Source organism: Nannobrachium achirus (assembly GCF_963921795.1).
Source record: "Nannobrachium achirus genome assembly, chromosome: 10".
NCBI lineage: Eukaryota > Metazoa > Chordata > Actinopteri > Myctophiformes > Myctophidae > Nannobrachium > Nannobrachium achirus.
This window is the reverse complement of record NC_137819.1, coordinates 42,283,394-42,299,556: the sequence shown is the minus strand read 5'-3', so window position 1 is coordinate 42,299,556 and position 16,163 is coordinate 42,283,394. Positions and strand designations below refer to the sequence as shown.

The window sequence follows — 16,163 nt, the reverse complement described above, 5'->3', positions numbered from 1 at the left end:
CCTGGCTGGCTAGGGGGAGGTAGTATAGAAACCAGGACTACTGCATGTTTTTGTATGGACATCTACCCTAGGAGACACGGGGAGAACATGCAAACTCCACACAGAAAGGCCCTATCACCAACCCCACCTAGGGTGTGGGTGCTGATGACGCGGAGGGAGGAACAAAGTCATATCGTCAAAAGTCGAAGAATAGAAGTCTGCTTGTTAGCTTGGAACTCTGATATTTGTAGTATATTTCTTTGGCAAAGTTATTTCTCTCCTTATAGCATTTTGCCCCCTTCATTATCAGTAAAGATATCAATCAATCAATCAAAAGTCATGCCAGTAAAGAATTAAAAAAATGATATTTCTTTCAAAACATGTGGTGTGTGTGTGTGTGTGTGTGTGTGTGTGTGTGTGTGTGTGTGTGTGTGTGTGTGTGTGTGTGTGTGTGCGTGTGTGCGCGCGCGCGCACGTTTAGACTGGTGATGATGGGTTCTCGTCGGTTTACTTATGATCCTAGATGACTGAGGCACTACAATGTCTCTATGCATAATTTGAAGTATTACCTTGTATTTACCTTGCTTAATGTAAATCGCTCTGGATTAAGAGCATCTGCTAAATGCCTAAATTGTAAATTGTGCGTGAGTGCTTGCGTGACCTACGTATACAGAGGCTGCAGTTGGAGGTGGGAGGACTTCTGAGGCGGTTGGTAGCCGTAGGAGTCAAAGCCGCCGATGAAATCAACTTTCAGGACAGGAGGAGAAGAGGAAAGAGGAGAAGCTATAATCATTCCACTGGCCTTTAAATAAAAAACGTTCACAGAGTGCATCACTGCGTTTCAATTCTGAAACTGAAAACCCATTATGTCATCATCACCATTATGTCATCGTCACACTGCATACTAATGCCCTTATCGTCTCTGTCGGGTGGAAACCTCATATGTCCAAAACTGTTACTTTTCAGGATTCAAAGGCAAAAGCAGCAGATGGTCAAGCTCAACACGTGCCAATTCGCGCCACATTTTGAGCTTATAGATCTGCTATTTTTGCTGCTTTTGTGTGACGCTGTTGTAGGATCAAGTATGGGTGCTAATTTACGAAACAACAATAACTTACAATATGGAGATAAGAGGTTTCTGCCCCAAAAGCAAGTCATTATGACACTGTAAACTATTACGACACACAGCAACCCGTACATCTCTTTTTCTCACTTGCTCTTTCAAGTATTAAACCCTTAAGTGTCTGATGATAAAGAGTAATGATCCATTACTTTTATTCCAAAAATATGGATTCAGACCATTACTCGTTCCTTTGGTCCTTTGGTCAAACAAGTGAGATATAAAAATAATGTCTCCTGTTCTAAAACATTTTTGTTACATTTATGTTATTACAAAATATACCCATGTATGTATGAAATGTTTAATAGAAAATAAATTAATATTAAGATCAATTTGTCCACTTTCAACCTGGTGTCCCTCTTTTGTCCACGTTTTATAAATCTTTTAAAAATAGCAAAGACTGATCTACCTCAGGGGTATTCAACTAGAGTAGGCAGGGGGGCACAATTGTAAAGTTGTGGGCCATAAGACTGTGACAACAGAAATGAACAAAATGTTCATGGTTGACCGTTTGTTTGGTGTTATATGTCCGATAGGACACAACAATGGACATGTATGTCCGATAGGGTAACTTATTAGGTAGGGCCTGCTTCATTCTGCATTCATGCATTTTGATGTTTTGTGTGCCAGTCCTAGAGCACAGGCTTAGATTTTGATATTAACAAAAGAGGAAGTAGATATTTCAGTATGTTCTGCATGGGTCATTGGCATGGAAACTTTGCGGGAAGAGTATTTGAGGTAGGCTGGCAAGGTGAAGTGTTTACATGTTTGTATGCATGAAAGGTTTTTGCTTTGTTTTGAGCACCCGACTGGTAAGAAATAATTCACCTTGATTGTGTCCATCTTACAATCATGGCGAATAGTTTTTTGGGGGTAAATGGACAACATCCAATCAAAACCTAGCCTCGTAAATCAGCCTCCCCAAGAAATCTACATTTTCATTTGCTTTGAAAGCAAATGTAATTGTAGATTTCCGGGAGAGGCTGGTTCAAGAGGCTAATCAAGAACCATAAATGGTTTCAAATGGATGAATGAACTGCACTCAGAACTCATCTGTTGAGCTGTTGTATGTTGCCAAGCTACCCAGCTCCATGTAAAAAAAAAATAGCTGAACATTCAAAATGGTCATCATGTACAACCAAACATCAAAGTAATAATTTGTTATTTATACATTTTTTTACATTGGAATAGGTAATGTTCTCCATGGGCCACAAGACAGCTCTACTAGGGCCGAATTTGGCCCGTGGGCCGCCAGTTTAAAATCACTGATCTACCTGATCATGGGCTATTTTCACTCTTTTTGTTTTTCTTTTAAAGGGGGGGCAGGCAGAGGTTATGGCTGTAGTTTGGGAACCCCTGCACTAAAGTCTGTTGATGATAGAGTCTTTATAAACACTTCCAGGCCTACATGTTTACACTTCCTCCTTGGGTTCCCGTCAGTGTTGCCAGATGTACGATAATTAATACCCGGCCTCTGTACGATCAATAATTCATTCAATAATTAAAAGAACTTGAGAATTTACTAAATTCCCCAGCTGTTGATTTGGGATCCGGTTTAGCTTTTCCAAATAAGTCCGTAAATCAGTCAAATCTGACCCTGGATCTGTACTCGGAGGCATTATGAACACTGGATGCGTTTCCACTCCAGTTCCAGGCTTTTATTTGTGTAAGTTGCCCGTTTCCACGCAGCATATGTGTCTTTGTCTCGTAGGAGTATCAAAAAAGGTTGTTTCTTACATTAAATACCAACAAAAATATTTACACCTGTGATATACAGTATATGTTTGGCTGTGTATGAAACGATAATTGTAAGCCTCCGGTACAATAATTCAACATTTCTGGCAACACTAGGTCCCATACACTAAATACAAACAGGAGGTAAAGGTCTTCCCATTATCCTTTCATTATTAACAACTGTAAGACATTTGCTGTCCTCTTATCCAACCCCTGAAAGCTGTACAACTTTCCAACATACTATATGCGTTTCTTACTGTATTAGTATATGATAATACTTGGTAGCAGCCTTTCTTTATATTGTACAATTTGAAAAAATATTGACAGTGAAATCAGTTGCCAGTCTATTTTGACTTCTTGCATCTCTGATAACAGATTGTTGCTATCAGAAACTGACTTCCCAAATAACACCAATGCTGCTGCGATGACTTCATCTTCTGTGACACTGCATAATACCGTAATAATGACACCCACACAGCTCATGATGTAATGATATGGCACTGCCTTTAGACCACCCACCACACTCGGGCAGACAGACAAGACAGACAGATCACTGCAGCCAAAACAGCACACAGACAAACAGACAGACATACTAAGACATATCAGGACAGCAGCAGGGATTTTCCAACTGCCGTCCGTTAACACTCCCACAGATGGAGCACTCGTGGCGACCAGATGGGACACGTCACTCGCCATGACTCAATTCAGGGAAAACAATAAGCGGGCGGACATTCACGTTCACAATAGCGGATCATCATCGCACACATGGAACCGTCTGTTCTCGCACAGAGGCACCAGCACAGTGTTCACTAAATTCCATTTAGTTTTTGTAATTTTTTAATCATGTGAAATTTTAGTTTTAGTTTTAGTCTAGTTTTAGCCGGTGAAGGAACTTCATTTCAAGGGCCATTAGATTGTATAATGAAGAACTGGGGGGGGATCAGATTGGCCAGCTAAATCTTTTTTTATATTTTTGTAGTGTCGTTATAGGTGTGTTGTTCTTAAACTTTTGCATTTGCATTTTTAACTTCTTACAACTAATAGCTTTTTAACTGTGTTTTTTTTTTTTAAGATTAGTTTTTGGGCTTTTATGCCTTTATTGAGTAAACTAACAGGAAATGGGGGGAGAGATGGGGAGTGACACGCGGCAAAGGTCGTCCGGATCGGGAATCGAATCGGCGACACGGCCAGGCATCCATGCCTATGTGGCAATGCGCCTGGACCAGTAGGCCAGCGGGCGCCCCACTGATGTAATGTTTTTTATGTGTTCATCATGCTTCTTTTTTTATTGATAACCTGAATGAATGTCTTGCAGTGGAGCTGTTGAACGAAACAAATTTCCTGGATTAATAAAGTATCTATCTATCTATCTATCTATCTATCTATGTAAATATCATAAGATTTTAGTCAACTAAATCTACAGTTGATTTGCCCATTTAGTATTTAGTTTTCATCCGTAAAATAAATTTGTCAACAAACATTTTTCATCATAGCTTTAGTCGACAAACACTCCACCAGCGCAAACAATCAAACTCCCTAAGCCAAGACACTTGAATGAACTCTTTTTAGAGTTTAGAGCAAGAAGACAGAGGTACTCACAGCTGTCCTCGTCATCCTGGAAGACTTTGCTAACGTAGCAGGCGTATACAAAGCCGAAGAGCTGCAAAGAGAAGAAATGGGGACACTTAGTTACTTTGAGACTTTCTCATGGATTAACCGGTTTCACCCTGGCATCGCTATTTTGGGCATGTCATTACACACACAAAAGATATTTCAGTGGTTCTTTGGGATTGTTGTGGTGCTACCGGTATGTAGCACCAAAAACGGTATGAATACGAGGCAAAGAACAGGACAAGAATAGGACAATTCAACATTGTACCTTCATTCAAGAATCAAGATTCAATGTTTAATTATTGTTACATCTTATGATCAGTACACAAGAGTAAAAGTAAGAGTAAGAGTAATAACAATAGTAACAAGAAAATACACAGCAAAAGTAGCAGATCTACAAGCTCAAAGCGCGTAGCTTTGCGCCTCATTTCGAGCTTACATATCTGCTACTTTTGATGCTTTTGTGTGACGCTGTAGTATGATCAAGTAGGGCGTTAATTTACAACAACAAAAAACTAAATATGGAAATAAGAGACTTCTGCTGGACAGCAACGATACAGCATGTACACAGTGTGCACGTGTTTATGTGTGCAGTCTTGATATGCAAAAGAGTTCCAGACATTGGCATGTGTGTGTGTGGGTGTGTGTGTGTGTGTGTGTGTGTGTGTGTGTGTGTGTGTGTGTGTGTGTGTGTGTGTGTGTGTGTGTGTGTGTGTGTGTGTGCGCGTGCGTGCGTGTGTGTGTGTGTGTGAGTGAGTGAGGGGGGCTATGTGCGAGTATGGGCTATGTGTGTGAGTATGTGTGGATGCCACACACACACACAGGCTCCCTGCAGTTGGTTGGGGGGGGTGTGATTAGCGCTTCCGAAGCTTATTATTGCTCTTGTTCCTGGTCTGTTCGTACATAAACCTGATTGTCCGGGGAAGTAGCTCTTTTGCAGCCTATTGCCCCGTGGCCTTGCGGCTGTGAAGCATTTGGCAACGTCTGAAACGGTCTGTGGTTGAGATGGCTGGCTAGGTGTCTTTATTTACTGAATAATATAGGCTTAAAGGACAACTTTAGTTTTTTACAACAAGGGTTCATATTTTAGATTGTAATTAAAGAATATAAAAGATGAGTGTTAAAATTATTTAATTTACTTCTTTCTATTGTTTTAGAGATTCTTATTTCAGTGGTTGGGGGCATGCGTACACGTGGCTAAATATGTCATTTTACACAGAATAAGCCCATTCCCAAGATACAACGCAACCTTTCATGGTTGGATGTGACTTATGGGGACTAGAAGTGTTACTGTAAATAGCAATAAAGAAACTGCTGGCTTATTGTGTCTAAAAATACATATTTAGCCACTTGTACGCATGCCCCCATGCGTACGCATGCCCCACATTTTAGCAAGGTAAACGTGATAAAACAATAGAACGAAGCAAATGAAAACATTTTAACACTCACTTTTTCTTTTCTCTAATTACAATCTAAAATATGAACCCTTGTTTTAAAAAACCAAAGTTGTCCTTTAAATGGAAGCTTAATTAAGCTTGTTTAATTATGTCCTTTACAATGTAATACCCATGTTGGGTATTTTGCCCTCCACTACTTCTAAAACTGTATCTGTCCGGAATTGTTACAGTCCTTACTTTCCAAAGCATTATAGTATTCTAGTTACTTAAGCATTGGTCAAGCAACACTAAATGCAACATACACACTGCAGTGCAGTATTTGGTGGTATTCATAATTATAAAAGCAAAGATAATACCATTTACATAAATCAAAATTAGAATAAACATACTGAAATATAAACTACACTGTATGCAGATTGAACTTCACTATAGCTGTGAATAGGCTTCTTATAGGCTTATTTCCTCCAGAGATCATCATTTGACATCTTCTGCTCTTGGCCTTCTGCTTGAGGCGCAGTTTGTACATTGACAACTCACCTCCCACACAGCAAGGACATCATTTTACCGTGGGAGAAATTACATTTCTCAAGGCTTTTGCAAAACAAATACAGGGAAAAAGGCCAAGAAAACACCGAATGTCTTACAAACACTTAACCACTTTAACCCTGGCGTTTCTATTTCAGGCATGCCAAACCTGAGGCCCATTCAAAAAACACCTTCCAAAATGTAAATGTATGTTTTTGTCCTAGTGTAGCGGTTAGAGAGCATACAACTTTCATGTGGAGCAGGGGTCTTCAACAGGGGGTCCAGGACCCCTAGGGGGTCCTCAGATCCCGCAGATCTACAAGCTCTCAACGCCTCGCTTGAAGATTTGCTATTTTCGGCAAATAGGTTCGGTTTAGAGCGTAAAAAGTACAAAGTTTAGTAAGTAACAATGATTTAAGTGGTCAAACACATTAACATGAATCTAACCGACTGATGACAGTGCTGTCAAACAAGTTTATGAATCTATCTATGAAATCAATTAAAGTTTATCACACATTTATACAATATGTAAAGGGTGTCCCTGCTTCATGTCTCTCTCAGGTAAGGGGTCCTTGGCCTGAAAACGTTGAAGACCCCTGGTGTGGAGGGTTGTGGGTTCCAACTCTACCCTAAGCCAAATCAAATAGGTTCAGATCTGGATACATGTCTGAGGCCTGTCCTGGACGGGAGTCTCCAGATGTAAAAACAGATGATGATATATATATATATAGCAACAACTAATGTGACACAGATGCTACCCTGGATTGAAGGGTAATAAAATGAAGTATAGGTTACAACAGGTCTAAAATGGGTTGGAGGCAAAAATCATAGGGAATGTTAAAAGAACAGTAAAATATGAGACAACTGCATATCACTGGCTGTGGTGGTATAATGGAAAAGCCTGCCCTAGGCCCACACAGCACCTCATGGACTGCGCTACATACAATAAAACACACTCCATGGTAGGTCCTAACAATTGTTGAGCACACAGTTGCCCCGGGTGCAAATCCGACGACCTCGGAACAGTCTCTACCTGGTAAAACTCAGTAAAACTTAGCCTAAGCCCAAACCATAACCTCAGTAAAACGGTGCCAAAACCTAACCCTATTCCTAAACTTAACCTCAGTAAAACTATGCCTAACCCTAAACTTATTCCTATCCTCATTCTCTATAAAACAAATACAAGAACACAAGAACCGCCCTAGCTTGCGGTTGGCGGAAAGAAATGGTGTTTTGTGAAGAGCCTTGTGGTTATCCAACTATGTGTGTGTGCGTGTGCACGATAGTGGGTGTGGGTGTGTGTGTGTGTACAGTATGTTGCATGTGTATGAGTGTGCGTGTGTCATACGTACAGCGAGCAGAACCTGCAAGGCTGAGCTCAGCACCTCGATGTACTGGTAGTCAAGGAGACACCCCGACACGGTGATGACGTGGTGGTCGTCCAGAGCGATGTTGGAGTCCAGCACCGGCGTAACCAGGCAACCAGGGCCGTGCTCCATCCACCACGACCGGTGCAGGGAGGTGTTGAACGTCATAAGGAAGTCCCTGTCCTGGAGACACACACACACACACACACACACACACACACACACACACACACACGCACGCACGCACACACACACACACACACACACACACACAGTAGCAATGTTTTGATTGAATATTTTATTAGTCAAGAAATGTAAACAGCACGTGGTACAGTAAGACATTAAAAACCCATTAAGATCTGAGGCATTCTACAAATGGCCTCTTAAATCAGTGGTTCTCAAACCTTTTCTTAATTCTAGCAGAAAATAGCAGATGTACAAGCTTGCAGCACGGCACAAAGTGACGCGCTGGTTTTATGGCTAAAAGGATAACACAAAAAAAAGTCTGGGGGATTTGTATTGAATGTATTCAATTCATCAACATAGCATACAAGATGTACACAATAATGCATGTCATCAACAAACACAATGCAATATACTGTATATACACAAAGGATTTATGTTGGTGTGTGTGTGTGTGTGTGTGTGTGTGTGTGTGTGTGTGTGTGTGTGTGTGTGTGTGTGTGTGTGTGTGTGTGTGTGTGTGTGTTAGAGAGGGAGAGGAGTGTCCGTTCTCTTCACGCTGGTCGCAACAACCTTTTTAAGCGTTTCTTGATTAAAATATATTCATAATTCTTTTGGTCGGCAATGTGCGACCCCAATGGCACCTTCCCGGTTCTCAAAATATGGGACGGGACCAGGCGTGGAATTCTGTCATTTTAGGGGCAAGGCCACTTGGCCTTTGAGGTTGTCCATTTTTTGAGGGGACAAAGGCCAAATGCCAGGGCAGGAAGGCCATCAAATAAAACACGATTTTAGTCCATTGAAATAATTTGTTGAATTTAAGGGTTAGGGATGATAACCTAATCTAACCTCAGCCCAGCACCAATCAAAGTCACTGGATTGGTTTAAAGATGGGGACTCTGGGGAGTTAAGATTTCAGAATCTTAACAAAAGACACACTGGTGTCTTCATGACAAGAAAGAGACACCGTTGTCTACTGTTTACATATTGACAAGAAAGTGGTACAGTCAGCTGGGGCATTAAGGCCACTGTGGCCTCAGGTCATGCCATTGGTTTGAGGGGCACACGGCCAAACTGAGGGGCAACAGAGGCCATGGCCTTCATGGCCTCCATGACATTCCTGCCCTGGACGGGACCCATAGTTTGAGAACCTCTGCTTTAATGGATTCCATTTTGGTGACACAGCAGTAGTTTGTTCTAAATTTGGGTGAATGGCACAAAAGCACATGCACGCACAAGCACACAGTTTAATTACAGAGTAACAATGGGTGAATGGCACCTTCTTGGACAAAAACACACCCAAGTACGCATAGACGCACACGCGCACCCACACACAGACACAGACACACAGACACACACACACACACACACACACACACACAGACACACGCGCGCGCGCGCACACACACACACACACACACACACACACACACACACACACACACACACACACACACACACACACACACACACACACACACACACACACACCAGGAGCTTACCTGAGACAGCTGTCCCACCTCCAGGTAGTAGCAGATGATGAAGGAGTTCCAGCCAACCCACAGCACCAGCCACACTGCATACTGCAAACAACCAAACACACAAACACCCATGGAATAAAGCAAACATAAAATCTCATAACTAAAACATTTAGTTTATTAGAATAATGTCTAGGTATCATCATTCTAAATCTAAACATATGTTATTGCTGTTCTACATACAGACAACCAGCTGAAGAAATCACAGATTGAGGCTTTAACCTTTGCTTTTATGAAATATCCCAGACCATTAGGGTTTTATGGAAGATGGTTCTGAACATGTATTCTATTCTGCTCCTTTGACCAATTTCAAACACTACTGCTAGTTTGACCACTTCAAATACTCTCCAATCTTAAAATAGCCAACAACCGGAAATAGCCCATCTACAAACTCACGACACATCGCAGTGCGATGTGTGGTGAGCTTGTAGATCAGCTATTTTCCCTGCGCAACATGCGTCTATAGAAGACATTCTGGCTTCTATGGAATCTAAATGACTGAAATCAGTTGTGGCGACTGAGAACTTTAATCAATGCACACCATCTGGGAGTCACGGTGTTTGATAATGTACCGTACATACAGTAGGCCTACGTGTACAAGTACATGCATCTAATATGTACCTGTCGCCCGTAGACTACAGATGCAAGTAGACAATTCTCCACAGATACTTAAGATGAAGTAGTAAGTAGTTTAAACTGCCATTTTAATTGACTTTTTTGAACATCCTTGTCAGTTATTATATACTAGAAGCGCGGCCGAGCGTCTAGTCGCCGACCTGGCCAACTCGGGAACAATGTAAATAGGGAATGAATGCCCCGCCCTTTAATGCAAACCTCATTATACCTGTTGTCATAGGATCCGTTTTGACCATCTGTTTGCGTGTGTCCATTTATGCCCATATATGGAGATATCTGTCAGTCTGCGTCCATTTTATGTCCATATATGGAGATCTCTGTAGGACCCGTATTGACCATCTGTTTGCCTGTGTCCATTTATGCTCATATATGGAGATATCTGTATCTGTCTGTCTGCATCCATTTTATGCCCATATATGGAGATCTAAGTATCTGTTTGTCTGTGTCCCTTTATGCCCATTATGGAGATCTCTGCATCTGTCTGTGCCCCCGACTACCTGCTGCGGCGGGGAACACGCGTGCCGAATTTGAAATAGGGAATGAATTCCCCACCCTTTAATGCAAACCCCATTATACCTGTTGTCATAGGACCCGTTTTGACCATCTGTTTGCCTTTGTCCACTTATGCCCATATATGGAGATCTCTGCAGACACAGCACCCATTACTTACAGAGCACCCAGGAGTTCCCTAGCCCCTGGGCTCCTTATTCCCCTTTATTATTTAAGTTTAGCTAGAGAGGGAACTGCCCGGGCTTATCCACATAATCCACCTGGTTCTCTTAAAGGCACAGCCCGCTAATTCCCCTGAACCCAACCGCTCTGAAGAGCACCCTGAACTTTGCTCACCTCAAAGTGAGAGGAAGAAAGACTTTAGTTTATGCCACACTCAGAGAGATTTTGTGTTGACTCATGTAGCGTACGTGATGTCAGAGCCTTTTATGAAGTGATGTCACAATGAGTCAGCGCTTGCTCCAGAACAGCCCGATGTCAGTCATCTCCGCATACGGAGATTCCAAACCTTTCGTGTCGGATCCGAAAAACTGTATATCGGGTCGGGTCGAGGCCTAGCTAAGAACGTAGGCAAAGGTCTGAGCTGTCTGTGTGCGAAATTTGGAGTCTGTAGCACCAACCATATGCTGTCAGGGTTCATCCATGCGATTCGGGCCAATTCGGATTCAGTGTCCATTGGCTTCAATTAGTAGTCAGGACTCCGCATATGGAGATTCCGAACCTTTCGCGTTGGTTCCGGAAAAACGCAAATCGTGTCGGGTCGAGGCCTAGCTAAGAAAGTAGGCAAAGGTCTGAGCTATCTGCGTGCGAAATTTGGAGTCTGTAGCACCAACCATGTGCTGTCAGGGCTCATCCATGCGATTCGGGCCAATTCGGCCTCGGCTTCACAATTAGTAGTCACGATCTAGTCGGCGACCTGGCCAACTCGGGAACAATGTAAATAGGGAATGAATGCCCTGCCCTTTAATGCAAACCTCATTATATCTGTTTTCATAGGATCCGTTTTGACCATCTGTTTGGCCGTGTGTCCATTTATGCCCATATGGAGATATCTGTCAGTCTACGTCCTTTTCATGCCCATATATGGAGATCTCTGTAGGACCCGTTTTGACCCTCTGTTTGCCTGTGTCCATTTATACCCATATATGGAGTTATCTGTCTGTCTGCGTCCATTTTATGCCCATTTATGGAGATCTCTGTAGGACCCGTATTGACCATCTGTTTGCCTGTGTCCATTTATGCTCATATATGGAGATATCTGTATCTGTCTGTCTGCATCCATTTTATGCCCATATATGGAGATCTCTGTATCTGATGTCTGTGTCCGTTTATGCCCATTATGGAGATCTCTGCATCTGTTAGTGCCCCCGACTACCTGCTGCGGCGGGAAACACGCGTGCCGAATTTAAAATAGGGAATGAATGCCCCACCCAATAATGCAAACCCCATTATACCTGTTGTCATAGGACCCGCTTTGACCATCTGTTTGCCTTTGTCCACTTATACCCATATATGGAGATCTCTGCAGACACAGTACCGGTTCCGGCCCTACCCTTTAATGCAAACCCCATTATACCTGTTGTCATAGGACCCGTTTTGACCATCAGTTTGCCTTTGTCCACTTATGCCCATATATGGAGATCTCTGCAGACACAGTACCGGTTCCGGCCCTACCCTTTAATGCAAACCCCATTATACCTGTTGTCATAGGACCCGTTTTGACCATCTGTTTGCCTTTGTCCACTTATGCCCATATATGGAGATCTCTGCAGACACAGCACCCCTTACTTTACTTACAGAGCGCCCCGGAGTTCCGTAGCCCCTGGGCTCCTTATTCCCCTTTATTATTTAAGTTTAGCGTGAGAGGGAACTGCCCGGACTTATCCACATTATTCACCTGGTTCTCTTAAAGGCACAGCCCGCTAATTCCCCTGAACCCAACCGCTCTGAAGAGCACCCTGAACTTTGCTCACCTCGAAGTGAGAGGAAGAAAGACTTTAGTTTATGCCACACTCTATGAGATTTTTAGTTGACTCACTGCAAATGTGATGGAACCGATTCCAGTTCTTCAACGTTTGGATCCGGTTCCGTCGGTTCTGGATCCCGAGCCCAGGAGCTACTCAGAATGGTGACACCAGCGGATAGAGTGTCGCGTGATTATGGATCCCACTGGGAAAGATGGATAACCACGCCCCGGACTAATTTTTTAAGCTTGTGATTGGCTGAACCGGATGTAGGGAGCGCTCCATTGTAGTCACTTGGACCGCGTCCGCGGCAGAGGTGCACCAAAACCTAAACCTATCCCTAACTCTAACTCTAACCCTAACCCTAACCTTAACCTCAGTAAAACTAGCGCTGGTGAACGCTAACCTGGTGAAATCCTAACCTGCCGACGCTGGTGAGTAGCTAACCTGCCGACGCTGGTGAAAACGAGCGCTATATACAACCCATTCTCACTCCCTTTGCTTCACCCTCCCGACGCCGTGTCTTTCTTTCCTTTGCTTCACCCCTGTGAAGTTTTGGGAGTGACTATTGCGTCTAGGGTGCGACGGAGACGGAGAGTTTTTGGACGAGACAGAGTCTTAGTACGCATGCGCCGACATGTGTTTACTGGAAGATTTTTCACTGACGGCCGTCACGGGGAATCGAACCCCAGTCTCTGGATTTGTATCTCCATGCTCTACCGACTGAGCTAACGAGAGTGACTGGGAGGTACCTTTTTTTTTGTGCTTTTATCTTTGACAAAACGTGAAATGATAACGTAGTCCCTTCTTTGAGCCACATTCGGAGGCGGAAGCAGTCCCCTGGTCAAGATTTACTATTCTGTCCATAACGGCACGTAATTCGGTAACGCGGTTGAGTCGGCTCATGCGGCGTTCCCACCGCTCGTCGCGGCAACTCGGCTCGCTATCGCTCGCCTCGGTGGCGACTCACGGGGGTCATCGCCGCCTGAGACGGCGCCGCTCCGTCGTTTATAGTGGCGTGAACGGTAGCGACGGGTGGCTGGTAAACCAAGAAGCCTTCAGAGCGTATCGAATCCCGCATCAGGAACTACTTTTTTTTCTTTCTTCTTAGACCACCCAATGCGTCTAACCCTTGAGACATTAGGCAATCCGTCCGCGTCTATGGTGAGAAGCATTCGGTATTTAGGATACTCACAAAGATGAGGTATCTGGAGCGGAACTGCACGGTGCCGAACATGCCCAGGATGACGGCCATGATGTGCAGGAAGTTGGCCAGGATGGGCGCCCACTGGTAGCCCAGGAAATCAAACACCTGCCTCTGGAGGGCTGCCACCTAGGGGACAGGAGGGATGGTCACACACACACGTTAATGGAAGATGCACTCACCCACACAAAGACAACATAAATAAACATCATTCCTAAACACACGTACATACACCTACACACACCTACACACACACAGTCACACACACACACACACACACACACACACAGCCACAAAGGGTTTCCACGCATGGTCATAAACCACACACACACACACACACGCACACACACTCACACACGCAGGGACAGGGACACACATACACAGGTCTGCCGCAGTTGTTTCCATGGTAACTGCCTGGAGCTCCAGCCAGCCCAGTGACTGTAAAAGAGGAGCAACCCCCCCCCCCCTAAAAAGCTCCCCCAAAAACTAATGAGAATCTATGGGCCTCAAAACAACAATAACACATCATCAGTCCTCCCTGCAAACAATAGCCAGCTGCTCATCAGTTAAAGCCTGTCCGTCCACACTGACACACAGTACTACACACATAGCCCACATAGTCTCATATTACATAGTTATTACATTTTAGACAAATAGGACTTGAGCTATTTGGAGACACAAGGAAGGGCTAAGTTTAACTCCAGAATGGAGACCAGATGGGCCAAGAGCAAGGGGGAGGGGGGGACACCACTTCCAGCCCAGCCAGGGGTCTTTACTTAACCTCTTCACGTGGTTACAGAACACACCATTCACACCTTATTTTTCACTCCCTCTCCTTCTCTGTCTGCCTCCCTCTCTCTCTCTCACACACACACACACACACACACACACACACACACACATACACCAAAACAAAGCAGTACACAGCGCACACACGCATACACCAAAACACAGCAGTACACAGCACACATGCACAAGCAGAGCAGCAGACACAGATCACTCAGTACTTAACGCCATGGTGCTTCCCTCTCTTTCAAGCAAGCAAGCAAGCACGCACACGCACACGCACACGCACACACACACACACACACACGCACACACACACACACGCACACACAGCCTTGTTTAATGCTCATAGTGAGGCATGCCACCGGGACAGCTGCAGCTGTTCGTAAGGAGCAGAGAGGGGCTGATTACAATGTGTGTCTCTGTACCACACATTGGCTTTAATTATATCTCTCTGGTTTAGTGAGGAGGGGATGAGTTGAAAGGCAGTTAACAGACAGACACACACAGCACACAAACACACACACACACACACACACACACACACACACACACACACACACACACACACACACACACACACACACACACACAGAACACAGGCAGGCTGCTTGCTTACCAACTGCAGTGAGCATATCACCAGCAGCGTGCATCTCCCGTCGCACTTCCCCATCTTGGAGGGCTCTGGACGCGGCTTGGAGCCGCGGAGGCTCCGGGGGAAGGACGGGTGGTCCCCGGTCAGATCCAGACTGCCTGGCGGTCTCAGCTCACACCATTCCCGGCTAGACGCCTCCTCCTCCTCCTCCTCCTTCCTCCCCCGTCTCTTCTTTCCTCCTCCCGGCCGGAACGCTGGGTCTCCTCTGCGGTTCCCCCACTCAGACCGACTGACCCATGTTGACCGCTGGGCTCTTTTCGTCGGTAAATATTAGGAGGAGGTGGGTGGATGGAGGTGGTGGTGGTTGGTCACGGTGTTGGGGGGTTTTCAGGGGGAAGGGAAGAGGGGTCGAGGGAGGAGGAGGATGGGGGGTGGTGGGGGGGTCTGCGGTCCGTCCCGACCACCGCGTAGCCGACGAGCACCGTCCTCACCTCGGCCACACCTTCTGGCGGCGGTCGGGGGAGGCGGCGGAGGAGGAGGGGGGACACAAAGGAGGCACAAAGAGATAGGGAAAAGCTGTCATAACGTGGCCTCCGGGGCTAAACGACAAGAAATGAGCATCATATGATAACGGATCACACGGGGGGAGGAGGAGGGGAGGGGGGAGGGAATTGACCCGACGGAGAGGAGGGAGGGAGGTAATATGGTAGCTACTAGGCTAAAATGAAATCTGCTACGGCGGACACACACACACACACACACACACACACACACACACACACACACACACACACACACACACACACACAAAGCGGTTCATTGTGGAGACTCACCGTTCTCTTGGCTGGTATAGGCTAGACTCCTTCGATCCTCACACACACACACGGCGGGCGTGCGGACTTGCGGATCGGTTCTCCGGGTTATTAGTATTTGTGTGTATAATCGGGACACGGCCGGCTCTTCTTCTGTGTTAAAAACCGGGACCGGAGGGGACGATGATGTTTCTTGAGGTTG

General features: G+C 44.9%; 1 protein-coding gene across 1 annotated transcript; it reads right to left on the bottom strand.

Moving 5' to 3' along the window:
• Positions 1 to 640: 640 nt before the first annotated feature.
• Positions 641 to 15,227, bottom strand: nkain1 (sodium/potassium transporting ATPase interacting 1; the record flags this gene model as incomplete). Its single annotated transcript, XM_080735148.1, has 6 exons — positions 641 to 726; positions 4,433 to 4,493; positions 7,719 to 7,916; positions 9,419 to 9,499; positions 13,760 to 13,897; positions 15,174 to 15,227. 6 exons carry the CDS (start codon positions 15,225 to 15,227, stop codon positions 641 to 643), a joined length of 618 nt encoding a protein of 205 aa, XP_080591274.1.
• Between the last annotated feature and the right edge of the window lie 936 nt (positions 15,228 to 16,163).